General features: G+C 36.8%; 1 protein-coding gene across 2 annotated transcripts; it reads right to left on the bottom strand.

Moving 5' to 3' along the window:
* Nucleotides 1-2,367: 2,367 nt before the first annotated feature.
* LOC110039405 (N-acetyl-D-glucosamine kinase) lies at nucleotides 2,368-27,874 on the bottom strand. 2 transcript variants are annotated; one of them, XM_020744447.1, is made up of 7 exons: nucleotides 27,560-27,874; nucleotides 25,858-26,005; nucleotides 24,758-24,949; nucleotides 10,744-10,872; nucleotides 8,005-8,174; nucleotides 7,769-7,902; nucleotides 2,369-2,747 (listed from the first exon to the last, which is right to left on the bottom strand). In XM_020744447.1, the coding sequence occupies exons 1-7, from the start codon at nucleotides 27,771-27,773 to the stop codon at nucleotides 2,670-2,672; spliced, it is 1,065 nt and encodes a 354-aa protein (XP_020600106.1). In that variant the 5' UTR covers nucleotides 27,774-27,874; the 3' UTR covers nucleotides 2,369-2,669. The 2 variants fall into 2 exon arrangements, with proteins under 2 accessions (XP_020600107.1, XP_020600106.1); XM_020744448.1 differs by lacking the exon at nucleotides 25,858-26,005 and having other exon boundaries at nucleotides 2,368-2,747; nucleotides 24,758-24,896.

A 27,874-nucleotide genomic window follows, 5' to 3' on the forward strand; every position in this document is an offset into this window, starting at 1 on the left:
GAAAACGAACACTTTTTTATCATATATTATTTATATAATAATATATTATATATATTTATGTCTAAGTTTAAATCATAGCACCTAACGTGACAATGTGGTTAGTGTCTTCATTTGTATAGATTTTATCAAGGTTCGAATCCCACACTTTATATCTATTTTTCTTAATTTTAGTTTAACGAGCCAATTTCGAGCCGAACACGAGCCGAATATTTAAATCGAGCCGAACACGAACACACTGTTACGAGCCGATTTCGAACACGAGTTATTTCGAACGAGCCGAACACGAGCCAAGCCAAGCTCAGGCTTGTTTACAGCCCTAGTGGCACAATTGTAATGCTCTTAATAGATAATATTAACAAATCAAAGCCAAAAAATGCTTTGATTTTTTATCTAAAGTAGGGCAAATGGTTAATCAATCCTAATATTATTCCATCTCCATCAAAATCATTTTTTTTTTCTTTTTCTATACAAGAAGTGGTGGTCATAATCGTGGCTAACAAATTGCTTTGTGGGTCAAAAATCAATTAAGTACTCATGGTTTTGAGCTTTAGTGTACAATGACACCACTAGATCCTGTGGTCCCGAACAATTCTTAAAAACACTTAAAAATGATCCAACGGTCCAGACTAATTTTAGTAGCTGAGAAAATAGCATTACTGGTGAATGTGATTGAGAAAGAGACAGAGGCCAAGACTTGTGAATGTTGAAGAATTGGTTTACATGTAATCTTAATCTAAATTGAATTGGGATAATTACATACAAACCACCCGAAACATTAATATTTACAAATTAATCACCTATGTAATTTTTTTGAACTGCCGAACTGATGTATTTACGGTCAAGTTTTTAGAATTTATTAGTTAATACAATTACTTAATGGGTTTAAAGCATTAGAAGCAGCTGTAGCAAGCATATAAGAGGCATGTTATCACAACTGGTTAGGGGGAACTTTAGACAAGTATCATTAATAAGGTGAGGCATTTACATACATTGCACAAAATTTATATGTATTTATATATCTAACATCTAAATGTGAATATTAATTACGCACATGGAACTCAAATATGTAATATACAAAAAAATTACGCTATCATCACTTCTTAAAGGTGAAGTGCATATTTTTATGTATAGATTTAAAGCGCCAAAGTGATGTATATGTAAATGTGAAAGTTAATGTGGGAAATATGTAAATACATAGGAATTTTGTGCTAAGTATGTAGATTTTCCAAGTAAGTTTTGCTAATCAATCAATGGTGTTGAGGCTATGTCCATGAATTTAGACCTAATTTGTTAGCTTTATGAAGTTTTTTTTATAAAATATCATTTAAATAAGCCATGTACATCTTATATGGATTACATATATATTTTCTATTTTTTCTCTTTAAACCTTAGACAAAATTTAGACACATACATGTAAACAAGATGTTTATTACATAATAGATGGATATCCTCAACTTGTACATAGAACAAATTCTTGGTTTGAATATCCAACTTAAATTTGATACTAAAATGTTAAATAATGCAACACAACGGCATGTGAGCCACCTGTATTTTTTGTAGCCACGCCATGACACCGAAGCTTTTGTTTATTAATCTAATTGTGAAGTAATAATACTATATTAATCAATAAAAAATTAATAGTTAAGCGGCCCAAACTTGTTTTGCTAATTTATCTTCCCTCAAAACAATTAATTTAAGGGAAATTTATAGATGTAGCACACAACTCTTATAAGTTTGATATTTACTCTTATAATATTTTGGTTTTATGAACCCATATAAAAAATGCATTTAAATAACAAAAAATTAGTGAAAATGATATTTTTGTATATATATATATATAGCAAGATATTTGAAAAAACCCTTGGTTTCTATTATATTATTAATCATATATTTATATTCAGGAATATCTAATTTACATAGGTCTACCTTAAGCCTCATGTCATTATCAATAGATACTAGTTGTACACAAAAATGGCACTCCTTTATCTCCTTTAATAGCAAAATTATCTATTTTAATATTGTAAAAAATATGCTCCTTTACTAATGACGGAAGATTTATTATCACACAAAAAATATTTCATCCGGACGGCCAACCATCTAGCATCACATCATCCGCCAATAAGTTGTATGGTGATGTGACGCCTGATGGATAGCTATCAAGACGTGGTCTGGAGAAATATTAACTCCACACACACACAATTCAAGTCAATTACATACCAAACAATTCTGATGTATTGACATATTTAACACTCCAACTATTTTATTTGCATGCATAACACAAATCTTTAACATCAAATGAAAATATCACTATTTTATAATTTAAGGGAAATATATAATCTTCTTTTGCAATTTAAATTTCACACAATTTTCAAATATAAGCATAGAATAGTATATCAAAGCAAGGGGTATTGCTTTTTCTGCAGAGAAATTACAAATATTGTACAGCTTAACAGAGAATTAATTGGATATCTTTGGCAACCAATAGAGGATACGATGAATTAATAATATGAGAAAAATAGCAAACAAGCTGTATTGATGCGAAGCAAAGCAACCACCATCAGGAATCCAATAATCAGCTCTGGGAGATGTCTTTATTATCTAATATTTTCTCATCACCTAAATCTCATTTAATTTACAGCTATATATATATATATATATATATATATATATCAGCTAGTTTGATCTGCTCTGAGTGATATAGTGTATTGGTTCAATGCTATCAATGCTGCACCCACAGCTGGTTCAACCTGCACATGTAATAGACAACTTGGAATTAGATTAAAAAACTTTACCATTTAAAATTAGTTAAAAGATTTTGGCGAATTTGCATACATTACTCTTAAAGATTCACTATTTTCATATTAAACATCTAATATTTACTATCAGACCACAGCAAGAATACCACTCCAATTAAAACCAAACTTAAATTATGTAATGTGTTTGAAACTCTTTAAAGTTATTTGGTTTGGTGCAAAGTAAATATAGGAATTTATATTTTTAAGTTTAGTTTGAAGAAAAATAAAATCAATATAAAACATGTTCAATGATGGCAGCGGCGGCGGCAAGTGGTGGTGGCAGACTGAAGTCTATAGTGTATTTGGAAATCGCCCAAATCTAACGAAATTGGAATGCACAAGTTTTGAATTGCATGATGAATGTCAAATTCATGAAAATTTTACACTATATTTCATTTTCATCCAACTAGACATCATAATTTAAAAAACTCGCACAGTTGATTTAGTTTATACCACTAATGTAGTGAACAAATAGCTCCAGAATAAATTTCAGATAAAGCTGAACCTTGTCCCAGCTTTCGCCAAAATTTTAATTCTGCTTCCAGTTGAAGATTCTTTGTGGTCACGAGAGGAGCTGCACAAGAGATTATTTGGGTTGATTTGGGCGGTTTCTTTGGAGTATGAGCAGGCGGGACAAATTTGATGGATTCCTCTGGTAAGGTTTTTGACGTGGTAAGTAGGGATATGTGTCGTCAGATATGAAAATGGAGAAGATTTAAATGTCATGAATCTAAACCCACCCAAAAATTATTATATGAAAGCCATCCAACTAAAACATCTCTAAAACTTGAAAGATTTTCACTCATGCACCAGCATGCCTGGCCACCCATTTTAAGGAAAACAGTTCAAAAAGGTTATTGCCATCCTTAAACGCTAGAAACAAGCACCGAGCTCCATCAGAGAAAGATCGTGAATGCCTCTTAAGCTATGTTGACTGGTAATGCGCTTCTTTCCTGCCCTTTCACATGATCCAGAGGAAAAAACCATCTATAAATCCTCAAAATTTGCAGGATTTGAGTCTAAATGTAGATAGAGCCTAAAAATTACAATTGATGTATGAAAGCCCGCACATCTAAGTATGACAATTGCAGGCTCCTGTAGTACACGCTAATGAGAACATCTGCTCCAAATTATTCTTGCACAGAGGCCGTTTGGGTCAACTTTTGTTTTTCTAAAAATTCGTTTAAAAACATGACACGGTTCTAAGGCTCCTGTAATGCAGGCTAATGAGAACGCCTGCTCCAAATTATTCTTGCGCACAAGTCTTTATGGTCAACTTTTGTTTTTCTAAAAATTTGTTTAAAAACTTTACATGGTTCTAAGACTCCTAGAAGGTGTTTGGAAAGTGAATTTGGCGAGGAGGTGGTGGAGGAATAGCAAGGTAATAAAAATACAGGCAGCCGATGATATGTGAAGGGGGGTAGAAGATGTTTGGCGGCTGGCCCTGCTGAAAATAGCAAAGAGAGCTCCGAAATGACGACGTATAGATGACGAGAAGATTCACCACCTGTTCCTGCACAAGCTACAGACACAACATTTACAAAAAAAAAGAGTATACAATACTCCTTAAAATAGAAAATAGAGATTACAGTCTCCAACAAACACAAAATCAAGCAAAAATCTCCTAAACCAACAAAATAATAACATATAAATATCTCTAGCTAGAACGAAATCCTAATTCGAAGACAAGAAATACAAAATAAACTATCAAGGACAAGTCCCTACTGAATTTGCCAACTGAAAGAGATGCTCATGTTCAGCCCTCCCGCAAAAGTGATTCCCACTCTGGCATGTCATGGAATCGCAAAAATTATGAGAAAATACTCTACCAGGATGAGCATTGGTCACTGCTTGCTATCTCGCTATTGCAGGATCAATTCCACAATTGTAGAATCCTGCATGTTGTGGGATCACGAGAGAAGCTCTGGCATCGTTCTCCCCTACTAGGAAAGGCATCCTCTTCTTCTCTAAAGGCTTTTGGAATCTATCTATCACCATAAGAAAGTCATTGCCCTGTTGTGGCCGAGTGGTGCCACAGCAAAATCTATATTCACGTCCACCCAGCATAAATCTGAAATACGTACATCCTTCTAATAAAATAAATAACCATCCTTTTTTTGGCACAACCAAAGCTCGAACTGCACATAGATGGATATTCTAACGAACCAAATCTTAAGATATTAAATCTATCGTATCTCCCGGTCATCGTGTTGGCCGTGATATACAAGTCTATCTAGAGTAACCAAACCTAGAATGAAATCTATAGCATGTTGGACCACTCTCAGTGGCAATGAGTTGGGACATCTGGTAACTCCCTCAACAGGACCCCTTTTGTTTTATCGGCTCATCAAACTTACTACTTTCTAGGATAAACAAGTATTAGTCCTGCTAGAGTCTCTCATGGTTTCAGCTTGAATCACTAGCATCATCAATTGGAAGTTGATACTCCTCTTTGACATCTTCATTCTATCTTGTGTCATTGTCTATGTTTTTCAATTGCTCGTTACTTGGTGAAAAAAATCACCCTCCTATTTGGGTAATCAGACACAATGTGCCCAAAATTATGACATTTGAAGCATTTTTTAGATGAGATAAACTTGGGAGTACTGACGGTCTCCGCCTCTTCTCTACTTTGTATGGGCTTCTCTTTGAGTGAAGTCAGCTTTGGTGCTCCACTAGGTGTACTCTTATTGCTTGATCTTGGGGTTAAACTCTGCACATAAGGTGTAGCGATCACCTAGTAATGTTGTTATTTCTCTATTTGTATATCAAGTAGGGATCAATATGGCTATAGCTACACATTACTAATAGCTAGTTTCAATCTTCTAAGATATCTTGTTACTGGGTACTCATTTGATTCCACCAACTCATATTTCAGCATGAGTTGATCAGTTCCATTGTGTACTCCACCATAGAAGACTCTCCCTGGCGCAAGTTATAGAGTTTTATAAACATGCCATGTCGGTAATGTGGGGGAATGTAGTTACGCTGCAACTCCCTTCTCGTCTTGGACCAGATAATAATAGCAGTCAATTTAACTCTTAGCATAGACGCTTTTCCATAATAAGGAAGTGTTATTCGTAGGCTTGACAGAAGTCAATTTAACTCTTTTGCCTTGAATAACATCTTCGTACTAAAAAACTCATTCCACTGTTTAGAGTCAATCGATAAACTTGTCTGAATCCATGATAACGTCAAAATCTGATAAATCCACTTTTACTCCAAGATCATGGCTTCCCAAATATTCTATGTCAAATCAACAGAATATTGGTTATTCATCACCAGAAACTTCCGATATAAGGTATTCACTTCCTCCACTCGATTTGACGAGTCACCATTATGGCTATTGGTGACATTATCAAATTCTCCTCTTAAATGCGGCAAGCCTTGATATAGTTGAAGAATTATCCATTGCATATCCTCCCAAGTAAGTTCGTGGACACCCCAATTTTCCTCTTGGTTTAGCATCATTTTCTCCCCCATTAAGTTTTGAGCGGATATAGTATTGCAAATCAAGGTTGGTCGAGGATTACATTCTGATGTTAGATGTCATTGTGAAATTTTGGTGAACATTAGGGTTGGAGAAAGAAATTCCAATAAGAATTGTTTAAGTATGGTGGAGATTTTTTTTTTTTTTTGAATTTTGGATTTGGGGCAAGAAAGACAAATCCACAAAAATTTAAGGTTTGTCGGGCTCAAATATCAAGTGACATCGTTCCAAGACTCCTGAAAGGTGTTTGAGAAGTGGTTTCGGTGAGAAGGTGGAGGAATAGTAAGAGAATGAGAGTATTGGTGGTCGACGATGTTTGGAGAGAGGTAGATGATGTTTGGCAGCCATCCCGACTGAAAATAGCAAAGATAGCTCTGAAGCGATGATGTACGGATGACAAGGAGATTCACCACATGCTCCTACACAAGCTACAGACGTACCATGTGCAAAAGAAATATGATACAGTACTCCTTGAGATAGAAAAGAGAGATTATAATATCTAATAAACACAAAATCAAGCAAAAATCTTTTAAACAAGCAACATAATAACATATAAATAATTCTTACTAGGAAAAAACCCTACAACAACAACAAGCCTTGATCCTAGTAAGTGGGGTCCATTGTCCTATTGAGTGTCATATTTTAATTTAATTCTAATAAATTAAGATTATTTTCCGTACATGCTCAAGTTTTCTTAGGCCTACCTCTACCTTTCTTAATATAGGTCGAATCTAATACATCTGCTCTCCTAAAAAGATCGACAAATGGTCGACATTTAATGTGACCAAACCATCTAAACGACTCTCTCTAATCTTATCCATCATAGGAGTACACTAACCCTTTCACGAATACATTTAATGTGACCAAACCACCTAAGCATGCTCATCTCAGTAACCTTTAACTTAGAAAGAAACCCTAATTAGAAGAAAATAAATAGGAAATAAACTAGAAAAGGCAAGAATCCCTGCCGAATTTGCCAAACTAGACAAAATTTGCCCTCCCACGAAAGTGTTTCCGCTCTTGCCTGTCAAACATCCTACGAAAATCCTCTATCAGTACAAGAATCGGTCCTGGTTCTCCATCCTGCTGTCACGGGATCGATTCAGCAATTGCGGAATCCCGCAAGTTGCAGGATCACAGAAAGCTCCTCGTCAAAACTAATAAAGCAGTGTTTTAAAGCCACATTAAAATCACCGTATAAAATAGCTACAAAATGATGTTTTATGAGAAGAACTTTTAGACAAGTATACCAATCAAAAAACGCTGAAAATGATAAAACTGTTTTCAATAAAACAAAAAAATTTTTTAAAGCTTTCCCAAACGAAACCTAAGATTCTGACTACTTGCAAAGCGGTTTGGAAGTAGTTCCAGTTCACCAAACTTCAAAAAATTGAATCTTTCGTTAAAGGCTGCAACTCACTACCTACAATGTAACAAAATTTCATTCCAACAAAAGAAATTGCTGCAAAGAAAGTTTACTTGCCTCGGGATGAATAGAAAAAACTCCTGGATAATCCTTTGAAATGTGCTTTAGGACTTCCTTTCCAATGTCCCATTTCTTGTTATTAGCTTCAAGAACGCCTCCAACCATTACCAATGGAAAAGAACTGTTTCCATCTGGAACCAAAAGGTTCTTCATGAAACTCGATCCTAAAAGATTATTAGATAAAACGACTACAGTTAACATTTTAAGAAACCACAATTTATAGATTACTGCACCTTCCCCGGACAATTTAAGTCTTTGGATTACAGCTTTAACACTATCAGCCAACTCCTGAACTGAATAATGCAGTATTTTGTTTGCAGCCTCATCTCCAGCTTCTGCTGAAGCAACCACTACTGGAACAAGAGCAGCAATGCGAGCCCATGATGAATCTGCATAAGTCCACCTACAACAGACAAGGAAGTAATGGAAAGAGAACATTAATCTGAAATTTTTGTCTTGGTGTGCTCATGAAATTTGGCTTGCAATAGCATTTATAAGGGGTTTTGTTAATAGAAAAAAAAAAAAGTGAAGAAGAAGAAAAAGATGTTTTTTCTCATTTGGAAAGAATGCAAAGACATGGGTGTATGGATGCATAACATTCGTTGACAAGCCTTAAAATAATAGGTACATTTGCATGCATACCACACAATTCTTATGTATTTACATATCTAACACCTAAACATACATACCACTCAAATCTTTAACATCAAATCAAAAATACAACCATCACTATCATTTTAAGAATGAAATACAAATTTCCATGCATAAATTTAAGGCACCAAACTGTTATAAGGGTAAATATCAAAATTTTAGGTGTTAGATATGTAAATACATAAGAAAGATATGCTATATATATATGTAAATCATCCTAAAAAAAAACGGACTGTTTACTGGAGTCATGGGTCCATCTGAATGTTAAAAAACGCCCATCTTAAATAGTCGCATTTTACTTTTATTGCAAATCATTTGTACTTCATTGTCTTTTTAAATTGTCATGATTGCCTAGGCACTTTGTATTTCAACTTCAAGATTTCCAAGTTTATCTTGTTCAAGAAACATAAATGAATTACCTATGAATGTTTTAAACCAATAAACTACTTCGATAAGACTTTATTTACTGCCTAGCTATGGTAGATAAGATTACACGTCATTGTAGTTAACTGTGCCCCTTAAGATACATTTAGGAATGAAACAGGTGATGACCTATCTGATTCAATATCAATAAATATATATATATATACATATATAAGGCAAATTCATTGATATAAAAGAGAAGATAAAAAGGTTTTAGTGAGTTGGGTGGTTTTAGTGAGTAGCGAGTGGGTACAAAGATATATATATAATATATATATATATATATATACACAGAGAGAGAGAGAGAGAGAGAGGACTCAAAATAGTCACCTAATTACCTAATTACTTGTATGAGTTCCTTTCTGATACCAAATGATATCAGAGATAACCTAAATCACAATACGAAAAAAAAAAATTTATTGAAAGCAAATATGTGGTTACAATCAAACACACTTGAAAAGAGAAATGACACCAGGGTTCGATCCATGGGTGGTGGCGATCCGCTAGGAGGTCAGAGAGCGGAGGTAGGTGGCTGAAATGGGTTGTGGGTGGTTGGGACAGCAAAAAGTTGCAAGGGTGACAACAACAAAAAGGGGCCGGACAGAAACGAATAGGCTGGATAGGACGATCCTGGGTTGCGGCAGCAAGGGAGGAGGATATCGCCAGTGAAGGAGAGGAGTTGTGACAAGGGCTGCAAGCTAGAATGAGAGAAATAGGTGGCCAGGCGGCTGGAACAGCAGAAAACAGCGAGGGATTGCTGTTTTGGGAAGGCTGCGACGACCGGAATGACAATAGCAGCAGTGGGGAAAGCGTGGGGCAGTAGGACAGCAAAAGGAGTGTCCTGGGACTGTGGCAGCGAGGAGGTTGGTAAGACGGTGAGGAGCTACAGGAACACCAGCAAAAGGATTGTTGTTGGGGCCGCAGCAGCGAGAAGGAAGGCGTGGTAGTGAAGCGAGAGGGATGTGGGAAGGGATAAAAAACATGATCACCACCGAGAAACCAATATACAGCCAAAACACCACCTAAAACCTTAGGATAGAGCCATTGAAGGGAAGATAAGACCTAGCGGCTGTACCAATACAAAACACAGGAGCAACTAATCTCAGAACGCCAAAAATACAAATTTATGATAAGAGAATAATTAGGAGTGAGCTCAGTCCAATTGGGCGGCAAATCCAAGAAAAAAGGAGTTTTCCGGTTCTACGGGATTATGAGCCGAACCAGGCCAGGGCACACGCCTGCGCACAAAGTCAATATAAGTGTCAAATTAGCCCCAAATTGGGGTTGAAATAGTCCTCCATGGAGACTATTTAAATCTACATTAAAAGAGTCTAAGAACTAAATTGACACTTTTATAAGGACTATAAAAAGTCAGGAAATTATTTGGATATATATATAAATATAGGAGCTCAGGTTCCAACATGGGCATGGTTTCAAGGTCGGATTCATGTTCAAAATCAGCTTCACATGTAACCACTGGTGCAGATAAAATAACAGTATGCCATCTTGCATTAAAGAAGCGAGCAATGCTAAGAAATTATTTCTAAACAAAGAAACTCTGCATTAGTTAAAAAGAGGGTCAGAGAGTTAGACAGGGTAGTTCTTTCTTCTACTAAATAAAGTTCCAGCAGGCTTGCGCTTCTTTTATGAAGCAGCAACTTTAAACAAAGAGGAAAACTGATCTAGCTTAAAAATGGCAGCTTTGCTAGCCAGCTTCCCAGAAAGAAAATTCTATTTTTGCAATTATTTCTGGAAATCTTTAGCAATTCAATTTCTGGAATACAAACTATAATGATCATAAAATTGTTGAATTAAGTCTTTCTATATTTTGCAAGTTGAAATCAAATTAATCATTTCATGAAATGCATAGAAAGAATTTCAATGAAAAGAGGAAATACCCAATAATTTCGTCAGGAGATGAAAGTCCAAGTAAATTGAGGATGTTATTTGTAAGTATTGTTTGTGGTCCACGGCCATCATGAGCTCTAATTACAGCCGTTAATGCCTGTGCAGCAATTCCATAACCACTGCGCAATGGAGACATCTGGTCACCTACATTTTTTGTATATAAATAAACAATAAAAGGCAGTAAAGGTAGAACTAAGTTATGATTTTGTAGCATAGATCCATGAGAACAACCATCCGGTAAAGACATTTTTCAACACCAAAAGAATACTTCAGATGGATGCCATCATGTACATGAATGGGAAGTCCCTTAGTGACTCCTAAACCAAAACGTGGACAATTAAGTAAACTGTACAAGAAGATTGGGAAGAAGAGTATTATTGGTATTAAATGACATAAGTAGAAAAAACTCATCAGCCCTGGCATACAGCAATAAGGGCATATGCATAATTATTCAAGATGTTCCTTAACCACGAAAAGAATAAATTATTGTGGAAAAAAGTGTCAAAATTTTAGAAAAATAGGTTGAATTCTGAATAGGCTCGATAGCTTTTCCCTTTGCTTTCATTCCATTAAATAATAATCTTACAATCTATTTTAGGTACAAAATAAAGTGCATAATCTATTTTAGGTAAACTTAATAATACATCTATTTTAGGTAACTTAATAATACATATTTCTAATATAAATATTCAACTAAAAGGGAAATAAATTAGAATAAAGTTTTTGGAAATAATGAAACTTCTAATTATAGAAAACTCTTAATTTAGCTGTCTGATTTTCATCCTTCCTGATTGACATTCTCCCTTAAATTGATGCTGACTGATCAGGAAGCATCAATTTGCCAACAAGAAGTTGATAATATTGTCGGGACCAAAAATCCTCAAGCTGTCGAAACAGAGAGTGTCAAAGCCTAAGTATGTCGAAGTCTGAGAGTGTCGAAGCCTAAAAGCGTCGAAGCCTGAGAGTGTCGAAGCCTCAGAGTGCCGAAGCCCGAGAGTGCCGAAGCCCGCGAGGCCGAAGCCCGACATTGCCTAAGCCCGATAGGCCGAAGCCTGAGAGTGTGGAAGCCCGAGGAGCTCAAGAGTGTCGAAGCCCGAGAAACCGAAGCCTAAGAGTGTCGAAGCCCGAGAGACCAAAGCCTAAGAGTGTCGAAGCCCGAGAGGCCGAAGCTCACAAATAGAATCCAGTTACACGATCCAAATGTTATCGATCATAGCCTACAAGTAGAATCTGCGTCCTGTTATAACAACAGACCTGTACGAAGATATCAAGAATTGCCCTAGAAGACACCAACGAACGATACTTTCAAATATCAAAGATACTCCAACCCAAACTAGAGTCAGATCCCGCGAAAGTGAAACCCTAGAAAAGCAAAAACCCGACAAATCCGAAGCGAAGAAAATTGTAAATGATAGAAGACGCCCGATTGTCACCGAAGAAACATAGAACTGGGTTGGATGAGCAGATTCCAAAATCATATGTTAGAGAGAGAGGGCGGCACGACTGGCGGCAGGCGTTATGTGGGAGCCTTTAGTAGATGAAGCAGTCGATGCAGATCGAAATGTTGTCGACAAGGGGTACCAGCGAGTGGAAGCTTCGGGAAACGGCGCAGCAGTGTCCAAGCACCTTCTCTTCACTGATCTGGTTGAAGATAACTAGAAGGATCGAATTTGGTAACCAATCAAAGTGGTTTATCCCTTGTTCCTCCTTCAACGCTGCCAATGCGGCTAAACCATTGCCGACCCACCCCTTCAGTAGATCCAGCGTCACGCTCGACATTTTATCAGAAAACAAGGGCACGAATGAAGCTAGAAAACCATGAAGCGAGAACAGAAGAGAGGAGAATGAAATAAGTCCTAGAAAACAATATTCGTTGTTTCTATGACGATTCCACGAAGGAGACGAGGGGGACGATGCAGCCCGGGATGAAGCGGTAGAAGGCGAGTTGAAGGCGGAGAAATAGTTCCTCCCTTCCCGCAAGAAGGCCAGCGGGAAGGGAGTTTTGACGGTCCTTCAACGATTACCGGTAGTTAGGGCAATTTTTTGCTCTAATACCATGCCAAAGTTTTGAGAAAAATAGGTTGAATTCTGAATATGCTCGATGTCTTTTCCCTTTGCTTTCATTCCATTAAATAATAATCTTACAATCTATTTTAGGTACAAAATAAAGTGCATAATCTATTTTAGATAACTTAATAATACATGTTTTTAATCTAAATATTCAGATAAAAGGAAAATAAATTAGAATAAAAATATCGGAAATAATGAAGCTTCTAATTATAGAAAACTCTTAATTTAGTTATCTGATTTACATCCTTCTTGATTGACAAACAGCAGGTGTACACATACTCATCCAGAAGTTTCAGTGCTAATCTCAAAATTATTGCGGTGTACAAGGCTTGTTCACATAAAAATTAAACACAATTCAGAAGTTTAACTGCTGAACGTTAGCAATTATCTGCCAAAACCTTTAGTAAGAATTTTAAAAAGAAAGTAGCAGAGGTTCATTGTTGAAATACTGATAACGAGAAGAAAAAAACAAAATCTGTTTTATGTAGGATTATACATCTACATACAAAATTTACTCTTTGCAGAATTTCTTTCTCTCAATTCCTGCTTGTGAGCATAAAGAAATACGAGTACAATCCTATGCACAAACGAGGGAAAGAACACAGTTTGGTTAGCAAGAACCCTAATCAACATTTAATTTGACATTCAGGCCCGCTTTAACGGGTGTTAGATCCCAATAGGCGTTTGGAAATTCTATTCAGGTGAGTTGTATCTAGTAATATATCCAGTGATTGCAAGAAAAAAGCAGAAACTGAACCTTTAATGTAGATCATGGAATTCCACGCTCATAAAATGCGGCCAGTGAGGAATTCATTTTTTAATAGGGGTACCTCATGAATCAACCAGTTCATCTCGTATAACAAATTAAACCAATGGTCCCCACCACTTACATCAAAATCAAGGAAAAAAATAATCAGTTGGATAACACTTTTAGCCTCTATTGGAACACCACGAGAACACAGCAGCCAGGTTGTTTGAAAACATACTTCCTATCGTAATCTAGCTTGGAAGAGATTTTGATATCAGAGTTAACCCAAACCACAAAAGAAAAAGTAAATATTATAACTGAAAGCAAATAGATGGTTACACTTAAACACACTTGAAAGAAAAATTACAACAAATATGACAAAAACTCACATTAGAGCATAATCCATGGGTGGTGGAGGTCGGTAGGTGGTCAGAGAATGGAGGCAGGAAGCTAAAATGGGTTGGCGTAGTTGGGACAGCAAAGGGAGGGCTTTGAATAGCATTGGAAGCAAAGCGAAGGACAAAGAGAAGGGCTGTGACAGCGACGGCAGCAAGTGGGGTGGCAAGCGAAGCGGCGAGGAGTGGTGTGAAAGGCTGCAAAATCCAGGGGACAGCACAACGAAGGGGCAAAGCGCAGTCCGAGGCGGTGGCAGCGAGCAAGAAGTGGTGGAATGGAAAGACTGCAGTGAAAAACAACAAACGAGTGTTGTTCAGGGCGGTTGCAGCAATGGAGGATGGCCAGGAGTGTCGTGGGGAAGGTACGAAAGGGAATAGGGAAGATAATCACCGCCCCAGGAAAGAGATACAGCCAGAGCACCACCCAATCTCTTGGATACAGCCTACGAATGGAAAAGAAGAGACGTCTACAACTGTCCTAAAAAAACACGAAAAAGCTAAATCTAGAATATCATTAAAGCAAATATATAATAAGAGGATAGCAAAAAGTGGCCCGAGAGGGTTGGCCGACCTCACAACGTCGAAAAAACCTAACTAGTTTAGTTCAGGAAAGAAAACTAATGCTTGCATGATCACGAGATAGTAGTGGATCACAAAAACATGCACGGTGTTGTAGCAATTCGCGGCACCGTAGCAGTGCCGCGAAAAGAGAAGCTATCAGATGCTCCAACGTCAGTCTCACAGGGTTGGGGGAGCTTCGATCTCACCCGTTAAAGTTTTTATCTCCTCATAGTAGCTAGTTGGGCCTGTTGAAAATAACAACAATGTTGCAAGTTCCCAATAAGTCAATCATGTAGGTGTTGTCATTCCAATGGACATACGAAGCAAATAAATATATAATCTGCTCCTCCCACTTCCCGTACTTGACTGGATTTGTTTGATAAACAAGGCTGTCAGGATGGGTCAACTCTAAAACAACATCTATGATAGGCTAGGCCACATTGACATGTAACCGCTCATGAGTGACATCTTCTTCTCGAGAATGGTCTGGATCCCACTCTAGAATATTCTTTACCACAAAAAACCTAAGGTGATACCCAACATTGTGATTCATCTATCATGTTTGATCCTCTGTCGGGGAGTACACTGTTGAATCGATTTTAATACCCAAATGACTCCCAATTGTCTTATAGAAATAACTCAAAATCTTCTAATCTCTGACAAATTAGATATCACTAAGTAGGGTGAGGCTATATATTTGAAAAGTCAGAGATCTTTTTATCTGAAGTTCTCACATGTCTAGTATCGGATGCTCAAACGAATGGCCCTTTCAGACATCCAATGTCAATCATGTTGATGCTTGTCCGCACGTCTATAAAATGTAGTTTGAGACACCACAACCACACACTCTGCATGAATGTCTATTATATCGGACTCAATAGCTTCTAGATTAGTTACGTCAAGCTAGAATCTCTCTCTATGTTCAACTGGAATCGATGACGTCTCTTTCTCATTAGCTGACAGTCGGTACTCTTTTGTGTCCTCACTCTCTTCTGTGTCGATAGTATCATTGTTCATTTCTTCAACTGTTCCTTCATGAGTGAAAGAGATTTTTCTCCTAGTCGTGCAATCTGATTCAATATGCCCAAATTCTTAACAAATGAAACACTTCCTGACGATAAATAATTTGGGAATGTTAGTTGGTTCCACTTGTTTGCACTCGGAAATAGTGTCTTCTTGGGCGAGGTTGGAATGAATTTTCTCCTAGATGTACTCTGACTGTAAGATCCTGCAGCTGAACCTTGCCTGTAAGATATAATGATCGTAGTAAAATATTGTATTTTGCATTAATCAAAAAGACAAAAGAGCTATAAAAGCTACACAAAAAGAGCAATGTGATGAGCTCCATCTGCCACCACTTTCAAAAAGAGGAGTCACAAGTGTGAGTATCCCAAACAAAAGACCTATCCAAAGCCATCCTCACACAAAAAAGGATTGTTTTGTTACATTCTCTACCAGCAAAGAAGAAAATAACTTGTTTGAACTCAGAAAGAAAAGCTTCGCCGGCCCCATTGTCATGTGGATGTTGCAAAACTGTGGCCTTCCATTCTTCACTAATGAAATTAATGATATCCTCGTTGTCTCCTTCAATGATGATCCAAACTTACAAGGAAGAGTATCACATCCTGTTCCAACTGTGAACTATCCTAATGTTTCAATGATTGTCCAGCTGCAATAATAAGTTTCCCCGTTTCATCCCGAATCACTGCTCCCCCAGCTGCAATAATAAGTTTCCCCGTTTCATCCCGAATCACTGCTCCCAAACCGACTAGGTTATTGGAAAGAAGGGCACTGTCAATATTAGCTTCTAGCCATCCTGGTTTTTTTAGGGGGAGGTGGGTGGGTGGGGGGACTATGATAGACATCGTAGCAATATGTTTTGTCGCTAGCCAAAAGGGATCGATTATGCTTCCTATTAATACGGCATACCAACTATGATAGACATCGTAGCAATATGTTTTGCCGCTAGCCAAACGAAACCGGGGTAGTGTGCACAAGCCCACGTTAAACTCCACAAAGGTAGCAAAATTGGGAGTCCTTATACCCCAATTATTCAGGTGACGTATTCTCTCCACTTTTGAAACTGAGGCCTGAATATCAGCTCTATAGTGAATTGTTAGGTATTGACACTACATCTCCAATTTGATCACGGACCAGGTAATGATCTTGTATTTTTCCTTCACACTGGCGTTGGTACTTCAAATTTTGCCACCAAAATAATATATTATTGTTTAATTTGTTAGTGGCTAGTTTCAACATTCTGTCTGATGGAACAACTTAACGCTCAAAGACACATTCTAAGGTCCAGAGTCACTCGATGAACTTGTCCGGATCCATATAACCGTCGAAATATAGCAAATTCACATTAACTTCAAAATTTTGTCTTCCAAAATATTTCAGGTCATATCTTCAACGAAAAGATTCTTCATCCCTAAGATCTGCATAGTGAAAGAGATTCACTTCATTCCTTCAATCTAGCAAGTCACTATTGTGGCTATGGATGACCCATCTGGATTAACTCTTCTTGAAGGTGGCAAGCCCATGTTGTAGTTGGTGTGTTTCCCATTGCATATCCTTGGATACTTCTTTGTGAATCTTTCATACATGGCATTGTTGCTTTTCCCCTTTGATCAGGCTTCTAGCGATTATCTCCTTTGTGGCATTGCTAGGTTTTGGGTGTGGTTAGGTGGAAAGAGGTGTGTAAATGTGTTGTATGGTGAAAAAGAAATTTTTTTGGTAGAGATGGGGTTAGGTATTAGTGAATGCTAGTAACCCTATGATAGGACTAGAGTTAAGCTAGATAGAATACCAAATGATATCAGAGTTAACCCAAACCACAATAGGAAAAAAAAATACTATTGTCGAAAGCAAATAGATGGTTATAATCAAATGCATTTGAAATGAAAATTACAACAAATACGACACAAACTCGCACCAAAGCTCGATCCATGTGTGCTGTGAGTCGGCTAGGTGGTTAGGAAATGGAGGTAGTGGTTGAAATAGTTCGGGGTGGTTGGGACAGCAAAAGGAAGGGCAGGAATTGTGTTAGTAACAATCAAAGACTTGGGACAGTGAGAGCAGCAAGTGGAGTGGCAAGCGGAGAGGCAAGGCACGGTGGGAAAGGCTGGAACAGCCAGGGGGCAGCAAAAAAACATGTTTGTTGTTTTCCAGATGACGGCAACAAAAAGGCGAAATTGGGGGACTATGGTTGCGACTAAAAAGAGCTAGAATAAGAAGACCGACGTGAAAAATAGTAAATGATGATATTTGTGGCGGCTACAGCGATGGAGGATGGACGGGAGCGTCATAGGGAAAATATGGAAAGAGATAGGAAGATAATCATCACCTCAAGAAAAAACAACAACAAGAGCATCACCAGCCCCTTAGATACAACCCTCAAAGAAAGAAAAATAAATTTAGCATTCCTATACAAAACACATGAAAAAACTGAGCCTAGAACATCATAAAAGATAATATAAAATAAGAAGATAGCGATGAGTGGCCGAGGAGGGCTAGCCAATTCCACAACAGTGAAAACACTTGGATCGGTTCAGTTCATGCATGAAAATGGAAGCCTACCTGGTCTTGAGACTATAGCTGATCGTGAAAACATGCACTATACTGTAGAAATTTGCGCCACTATAGCAATGTCGCGGAAAGGGGGCTCCTGGATGCTCCCGCATCAGATTTAAGATCAAATAATTAGCAAATAATGAAAAAATATAACTGGATCAAACATCGAGCTAACTAATTTGCTTGGTGATGCAAGACAGATGAAGGTTTAACATTCTTCTAAGGAGATTTCATGTTTTGAAATGAAATGCATTTGAAATATAACAAATTAATATCGCTCATGAGTTCTCAAATGGAGAAGCAATTAACTATGGGCCGAAAAAAATTTTATCCCATAAACAAACATTTTCAAAATTATGAAGTCTCTATATTAATAAAGAATAGAGTGCAATAAATAAATAAATAAATATACAAAAATCCATATAAAACTTGGATTTTCATACTTTCAGTATTCGTATGTTTTAATATATGGTTTGCATGGGATAATTTACCGTCGACACATCACAAGGTATGCTATGTAACATAGCTTATGATATGACATGAAATTTTTAATAATACATTGCGATGGACTAAATGTGAAGGTTCGGAGAATTGTGCACAAAATCTTTATTGATACAAAATGTTTGTTTAAATACAGTTTACTACAATCCTCAACTTACGAAAAAAATAACACCAATATCTCCTAAACTTAAGAAAAAAATAACACACATATCTTCGAGATTATAAAAAGCAAATCAAATAAACTTAAAACATAAACTCTATAGCTAGCCAGAAATATATTGAAAGACATAAATAGGAAATAAATAACATCCTAAAACAACTTTTATCACTCTCCCTCAAGTTGAAGCATAGATGTCAATTATGTTCAACTAGAACTTGAAATCATCAAACGTGTGAGAAGTTTTTTTGTGAGAATATTGCCAGTTCAACAACAAATGGGACAGCGAAACCCAAATTTTCCCAAAATCGAGTTTCTCCTTGATAAAGTGATAATCAATCTCCACATGTTTGGTACGATCATGTTTGACCGGGTTGTAAGCAATGCTAATGACGGTTTTATTGTCACAAAAAAAATAGCAGATGAATGTGACCGACATACGTAACTCAAGGAGCATGATGCACAACCAGAGCGCTTCATACAAACTCAAAGACAACGAAACTCTACTTTGACACTACTACGGGCAACAAGAAACTGATTTTTACTTTTCTAAGTGACAAGGTTCCCCCACAACATATGATCAAATTGGGACTGAGAGAAACCATAGCCCACTACAACTTGCCTAAACATGTCAAACCAGGCCTATGTTAGTTCATGGAGGGACATATGCAATTGACACAATTATCCACAGGAAAAAATCAAGTAAAATCTAGGTGGGAGAGACATACAAACCTCCTTAGTGAGATCGACGTTAAGAAAAGGATTCTTAACGTCTAGCTGGATTAAGTCAATTCAGATTCATGGCTAGGAATAACAAGACCCGAAGAGTATTTAGTTTAGCAACCGATGCAAAAGTCTCTTCATAGCAATCCCATAAATTTGTTAATATTAACGACCAACCAAACATTGTGGGATTCAAAGGAGCCATCATAGTGGCAAATGCTTTATTTCAAGTATGCTTGTGTTGAACGGCATTCATCTCGTTCATGAAAGTAGCCTTCTAAGACGGTCAGCCAAAGCCGCCTCAATAGTGGATGGGAGACAACAATCCGTCAATGATGTGGCAAATGCTTTGTAGGACGAAGATACGATGTGAAAGGAGACTTATTTTGTAATGGGATAAAGGCAGTGAAGTATGCATGATTGTACATGTTTGCATAACTCAATATAGAGGTTCAAACGTTCACTTGGATAATGAGTGGCCCCCGTAATTTGAGAGAGCATCGTACTGGGGACGTCGGCCAGAGTGGACTCCAAGACCTACAGCAAGGCAGCGGGGCAGCGGGTTGCATTGGGACGACTCTCAATAGAGGGGTTTGTATGATGATTATAGACATGGAGAGGGGGTGGTGGTGGTGTTGGCTCGATTGGAGACGACTCTAGCGGGATCGCAGGTGCATTGGGAACAGTGATTGTAGGAGTAGGAAAATTATCCATCGGGCTCGGAAAAGGAACAGTGTCCAAAAAAGCAAGCTCCCTCTCACTTGAGATAGAGATAGAAAAGAATGGGGCATTTTTAAAAAAAGATACACCATCACTAACATAAATTTTATTGGTGGTAGGATCAAAACACCAATATCCTTTTTTTAGTGATAGAATAGCCGAGGTAGATATATTTAATTGAGCGGGGATCAAATTTATAGCATGTCAAGGTTGTGTTTTGAACAAATGTCGTGCACACAAAAGTTTTGGGATCCAATGAGAAGAATCGGTTGGTAGAAAATAAGACAATAAGGCGGATAATGGGGTTTGTAAGTTGTGGACTTTTATGAAAAATCATCAATAATTGGGCCCATAAGTTGTGAATTTTTATGGAAACTCTATCGCTGAGGTATGTAGCGATAAAGACAGTGTCATTCTAAAAATGCTTAAGAACATTAGCATGAAGCATAACAGAACGAGCAAGTTTGAGAATTTATCTATTTTTTCGCTCGGCTACCCCGTTTTGTTGAGATGTATCCATAAAGAAATTATGATGAAGCCCTTACTGACCAAGAATTCTCCCATTATAGATTTAAAGTACTCAAAGTCGTTGCCGGTCCGAAGAACTTAAGCGGTGCTTTTGAATTGGGTTAGAATGAAGGGGTGGAATTTTTTAAATATGATTGTTGCTTCATATTTATTTTTTAATATATAGACCCAAGACATCCGAGTGTGGTCATCAATTAGAGTAATGAACAATCATTTATTGGTATAGCTAGAAGTTTGAGACGGACCTCATAATCACCATGAATAAGTGAAAACAAGAAAGGAGTGTACGAATGAAGTGGATATGAGATACGTTGATGTTTAGCTAATTCACAAATTTTACATTTAAAAGAAGAAGACTTTTTATCAATAAACATCAAAAAGTACTATTGTTTTAAATAATGAAGGTTGGAATGACCCAAACAATAATGTAAAAGTATAATTAGATAAACAAGAGAAAAAGAAAAATTACAACTATGAGATTGAGTCCTAACAAAATTAATTGTCATTTTTTGGAAAAATTAAAGCCCTGGTACTCGCTTGACAGTTTCAATCATTCTCCCTGAATGACGATTCAAAAAGATACAAAATCCAAGGAAAAAATAAGCTTCACAATCAAGATCACATGTTAACTTACTGACCGAGAAGAGGTTACACTTAAGCAAAAAAACATATAACAAAGATTCCAAAGTTAACCCGACTGCTGGTAAAACAGACCATTTACCCTGAATGGAATTAAAGAAATCGTTGGCAATTTTAATTGTATATCACCCGGACTAAAGAGCATACGTCGACAAAAAAATGAGAACACCCTGTCATTTGGTCTGTGACATCTAAATCGATAATCCACAGAACCATAGAAGCAAGACCTACGAGAGCCATAGAGACGTTATCTTGACGGGTATGATAGGTCAATGAGCAGGAGGAGATCTGTCTAGAACCAAACAGCTTAATTAAATGTTCCACCTGACTCTTAATAGAGTTCGGCGAGTCTAGAATGATCTGAGTAGAGGCCAACTGAATTGTTGGGGATTCTAAGGTTGTAGAGAGATCTTTAGCAGCAGAAGATTTGGCTGAAGAAGTACTTTTCGGTTTACCATGGAGCTTGCAACACTTATCACATATATGAAATGGTTTGGGGTAAAAAGTACAAGTGGAGTCATTGACTTGAGACAGTGTGGCAGAGTATGGAGTACTCTTGGAGACCAAGGTTGGCGGCTTGACAGAAGTAATTGAGTTGTCGAGCATGATAAGTCTCCAGCTTCCTTCAAGGCGAATCTCGGTTAATGCTTCCCGGGTTGAAGGAAGAGGATCATGGCCAAGTATACGGCCGAAGACTTCATCAAAATCCTTGTTCATACCAGCCAGATATTGAAACACGCAATCTTTTACAAAATCTTATGGAAGAGGGAAAGGTTTGTGGGGAATCTCAAGTGTATTCATAGTAGAGATCACATTCTATCCATAAAGCAACCAAGACGTTGTAGTATTGGGTCACCATTTTTGATCCATGTTTAGCCTCACGAACCTTATTAGAAAGATCATAGGGTTGTCCACAATTACTTAAGTTTGAGCAGATATCGTCAACAGCTGTCCATAGGGTGATTGTAGACGGAAAAAATGAGTAAGAACAACCAATATAGGTTTCCATTGAATTAATTAGCTATGACATAACCATGGAGCTCTTCATTTCCCACGCAGCATATATTGGATCAGTCTTCTAAGGTTCTCGAATCATGCCCGTGAGGTGGTCAAACTTAACCCGACCTTGGATGAACAACAAAATAGCTTGAGACCACTGAAGGAAATTGAAACCGCTGAGTTTATGAGTGATAATTAAGAACTCCATGGACGTTTAGATCCTCCTATCTACAGAGGGATTGAGGTAGATGTCGAACCTCCAGTCGAATCAAAACAACGTCGAATGGAAGCTCGAAGTGGAGGAATCAACCACGGCTCCAACGGAGCCAAAGGAGAGGATTGGCCGCCAAGATACGAAAGAAATCAATCCATGCGTCTGGAAAATTGTAGGGAAGAATTTTCGATTGTAGGAAGGGGTTCCGGCTAGAGGAGGGACTGCAACAAAAAATTATGGTTCTATGGAGGAGAGTCGGGCTTGGAGAAAAAAAAATAGAAGGAAGATTTTTGCTGCGGGAAGAAGAATTGGCCAAACAAGTAGAGTTCCAACGGCTAGGGTAAGATCTCTGACTCTGAGAACAAGTAGGTTTGGAGAATTGAGCTGAATCAATTTATTGATACAAAATGTTAGCTTAAGTACATCTCACTAGAATCCTAAAATTAGAAAAGAATTAACATCCATATATCTTATACATAGGAAAGAAATAACATCCATATCTCCTAAACTTATAAAAGAAATAACACTCATATCTCCAAGATTACAAAAATCAAATCAAATAAACTAAAAAACAGAAACCCCTATAAATAGCCGAAAATAAAAGGAATACATAAATAGGACAAAACAGGAAATAAATAAAATCCTACCCTAATATAACTTCTATCATAATATATAAAATAGATGTATAACACCATGCAATCAAAACTAAAACTTCACATAGAGACTGACATACTAGAATGTATTACCCGTTAATAAATATCATAAGGTACTATCCAAAAATACATCAAATTATACCGACAATATTGTATGATTTTTGCAAAAAATAAAACTCAGAAATTAGATTGCCTCATCCAACTAATCAAAAGCAAATGAAATTAAACTTAACAGAGGCAGCTTTGTGCAAAGCAAAAGGCATGTGTTCTACCGCCTATAGAGTACGAGTTTCACATCACTAGCGAGCATCAATTTAAAATAGTATTTTTTTTTGAATTCATAAGAAATTGGTTATATGAGGTAAAATGGATCAGTCAATTGATCAACTGCTAGTCCAAGTGGTCAAAATGGCCTCCTCTCTGGTACAACTTCAATATCATTGAAGAAAAAATACATAATTCTCAATATTTCGATATTATTTCTATCAATTAAAGATTGAAATATCAGACCTACTTTTTCCTGTATTATTGTGACTTATTTTTTTTATGGCAAAACCCTTCCCTTTCTTCCTTTTAGTGTAAGTAGGTCAATTGACAGCACCACTTTAAATTTATGTTCCCTATGTTGCGTTGAATGCTCCACATAAGCAACCTCGAAAAATTCTCATTTTGAACTCCAAAAATGTTTTGTCCGCATGTCTAGTTCTAAGCACCCCACCAAATCAATTTGAACTCCAAAAATGTTTTATTCCGCCTGGCAATTCTAAAAAATATATCTTATTATTATTGAAGTATATTTCTTTTTATATTCAAATATTTATTAACAATTTTATAGAAAGCATTTTAGCAAATTCATTTATTCCGCCTGGCAATTCATTTTTAACAAATTACTAGCAGAAATTTATTCAAATATTAATTATTATTGAAAATGTTTTCTATATAGCACAGTAAAAAAACGCTCCTTTTCAAAAGTTTGGTATTCAGCAGAAATTCATTTTTTCTTGTAAAAATTAAACTTGGGAATGTGCACTTACCGCACATGATTTGCACCAGTACCCTTAATATATAATATTCTATTATAATTCATGAATTGTGTTGCGTGGTTTAGCAGTCCAAAGTATCCTCTAATTTTACAAAACAATTTACAGATTAAGCATTTAGTTACAAGATTTTTTGAGATCTGAAAAAAAACAAGATCTTAACGGAATCAAGTTAAACAAATCAAATCTACTAGATATTTGAAAAATCAGACCACAAAAAAGACAGTACAGCAACAACAGTAACAACAACATCAACAAAGCCTTAGTCCCACTACATGGGGTCGACTACCTGAATCCTTTTTCTCCATAGCATCCTATTTAGTGTCAAAAGATACAGTATCTAAACAAAAAATGTTTTACATTAAATTGTTTTACATTATAACTGAAGTGAAGAGTAGCACAAGTATTATTGATATTGACATACTAAAAAAATTTAAGAATTAACTTGAACAATGGTGAGAATGGTGCTCATCAAAATCTAACCTTCCCCAGTCACCTAGTATAGGTCCTGCACCTGCAGCACGGGCTCGTCTTCCATCTTCACAAAAACCATAAGCTATAGAACCAGTGCCTGCAATCAATACACAGCCATGGAGCTTCCCCAATGTTCCACTTGCCATTGCTGCCACAGCATCATTCTCTATGATTATCTTGACAGGACAAGGAAATAGATCGCTGCAATTGAAAACTAAGGCAGATTTACATGCATACCACTTAATTCGTATCTATTTACATATCTAACGCCTAAACTTCAATTTTTACATATATGCCACATTACTCATTCATTAAAAGATGCATTTCACCTTTTACAAGTTAAAAATAGTGGTACTTGTAATGTGAAATTAAGTTTTGGATGGTATAAATATAAAAAATCAAAGTTTGGGTGTTAGATATGTAAATACATAAGAATTGGGCGGTATGTATGTAAAGGCCCCAAAAAATTAAAAGTTCTTGTTAAGTAGAAGAGCAAAAACACCTTCAGTCAAGCCAGGACAAGCAAGATACATTAATGGCCAGAAAAGTGGGTGCAGAGCGTTGATGCAAGCTGAACACCTAAAAATTCACTCTCACCAAATAGGAATTTCCACTCTCTTCTGAAAGCTTCTCTCTTGGTGCATAAAAAACATTGAATTTAGACGCCTTAGAAATGTGTTATACCAGGACCTAGTGAAGCCGGTATGACCTTGGTGGAGAAGGTCCTTTTTAGTGGAATGTTAATGATATATTTGAGATAAGAATTGGATTATGTCGATTAAATTTAGGCATAAATTAAAAGATATTTCATCAGATGAACTGTAATTATAAGAGTAGTTAAATAGATTGAAAGATGGAAGATTTAGCACCACATAATTTATGCAATTATAAATGACGCCAAAAGTAATACAATTTAAGCAATATTATCACAACATCAACATTAAAAGTCAATAATCATACTAAAAATAAATTATACAATTTAGCCTAAGACAACAATAGAACTGCATAGAATATGTCTAGACTAAGCTTGATTACTTTGCAGCATTATATGTCACTGTAATTGAAATATCCGTTTAGGTATGCTTGAAAAGAAAAACAAGGGAACATACATGACCCATTCCAAAATCTTTTGTTGATCTGAAGGATGATTAACACCAGACACTGCTAAGCAAATTGCTCGAACAGCAGAGTAAGTAGAATGAGCCATGGAAAGGGCTTCGGCTATAACCTTCTCTAGTGTCTTCTTTGCTGCAGCTTCTGTGGAATAATATGTAAAAAAGCTTCAAATTTTTTTTTTTTTTTAAATTCAAAATTAAATAAAGGCATCCTTTTTGCAGTCCATATCAGAGGAACTTCATGCACCAACTATGCAGATGAACACTGTCTTACAAAAAGGACCATACAAACTTTAGGGGGCATTTTCCTATGTATTTACATATCTAACACATGAACTGTAGCTTTTTACATTAATACCAACCAAATCTTTCATATCACATCAAAAATACCACCATTTAACTTTTAATTTCACCTTTTCATGCATAGGTAAGGTGACATGTATGTAAAAATTAAATTTTAGGTGTTAGACATGTAAATAATTAATAAGTGAGTGGTAAGTATGTGAATCTTCCAAAAGTGGAAGGTTCTTTCCTATATTCTTATGATCTCCATATAAAAAAAAAATCACGCAGGATGAATTAGATCAAACAAAAAAAGGTTTATTAACAAAACGATCCCAGCGAAACAAATTGGAATATATGACCGGATCTAGCAACACAACAACTGCAAAGAGCTCGCTGTATGCCTCAAAAAAGTGTAAACGAAAATGCCAGCAATGGAACTGGCGCAGTATATAAGGAGAGGACGATTGGATGCCACTTTCACAATTTGATGCAAGAACGGAGCCACAAAATAAGAGGATATATGAAGGCATGTGTCTTATAGTCAACATGTGACTCCCCATATGATTCGTAAAACATCTGTTTCCAAGTCAGAAGACCAGTCTGCAGGGATCTAAAAGAAAGACTTTTTCTGCTAGAGAACAATAAGGTCGTAAATAAAAAATTCATTGGCGTTAAGTATAAGGAAAGCAAGGGGCGTGGCGATTTCCCCTCTGACAGGAATAAAAGATCCATTTGAAGCGGCTTATAAAAGCGGTGAAAGCCAGTGTCGTAATGGCGTTCTATCACTCCATTTCTAAGCTGAAAAGACAAAGTAGATTTAATACTGACTCTGATGGCTGGAAGACACCAAAAAAGTGTAACGTAACGTTTTTTACTCGAAGGGAAGAAACGGTATAGAGCAAAATAAACAAAATAATTAAGTAGCATTAAGCAGCAAAAATAACAGTTTCAGGCATGGCAAATTCAAAGCAAAATTTAATTTCAAATATATTGAATGGGTAGAGCGGAGCCATAAATCTCAAATGCAAAAGCTTAAACAAATCGGCAGTCCTATGAATATCTAAAATATCATTGACCTCTACGTCGCTTCGCTTCATGAAATAAAAGGTAGACCGAAGTTCGTCGACTAGATAAACCTACATAAGGCCAAAAAAGACAATCAAAATCGGTTTTTCTACTTCCACTCTGTCCAGCCGCCCACATTTCCTTCGATTTCTACTCTTTTAACTTAGATGAAACAATAGAAAATATTCCACCCAATTCACCTCCGTATACCTCTTTCGCATTAATCTGGCTGACAAAAAAAATCTTCCAGTCGTAAATGAACAACTAATACCCTGATCACATACGACAAATTCATTCTAGTTGTATTGGAGCAAACCAGATCAAGATGATTGGAATGGATTCTTACCTCCAACGGAATTGAAATTGGAACAGCCAGCGCTAGCCCTAGAGAGAATCTCAATAGATTCGGCAGCTTTGGTGCCGGTGAAAGGAATCGAAGCCGTCGCCGGTATGCAGATGCAGACAGTGGAGGTGGTGCCGCCGTCAAGCCCCAATATTACTCCGGCGGATAAAGTTTCACCAACGAAGCCCTCAATCTCGCCATTTGGATGCCCCTTCATCTCTCCTTCACCTCTTCGACTTGCTTTCAGGAACGGCTCTTATAGTCTCCCTTCACAGATCTAGAGTTAAGCGAGGAGTTTTTGGCGACTTGTATGCTGCT

Source organism: Phalaenopsis equestris, unplaced genomic scaffold (assembly GCF_001263595.1).
Source record: "Phalaenopsis equestris unplaced genomic scaffold, ASM126359v1 Scaffold000002, whole genome shotgun sequence".
Classification (NCBI taxonomy): Eukaryota; Viridiplantae; Streptophyta; class Magnoliopsida; order Asparagales; family Orchidaceae; genus Phalaenopsis; species Phalaenopsis equestris.

Excerpts from the sequence above, each read along its gene's own strand:
- LOC110039405 (XM_020744447.1), bottom strand. The coding sequence starts at position 27,773 with ATGAAGGGGCATCCAAATGGCGAGATTGAGGGCTTCGTTGGTGAAACT. Across the intron at positions 10,873-24,757 it reads ATACTAGGTGACTGGGGAAG|TGGTTATGGAATTGCTGCAC; the intron begins GTTAGATTTTGA and ends TCCATTGCGCAG. Across the intron at positions 2,748-7,768 it reads TTTTTTCTATTCATCCCGAG|GTTGAACCAGCTGTGGGTGC; the intron begins GCAAGTAAACTT and ends TTACATGTGCAG.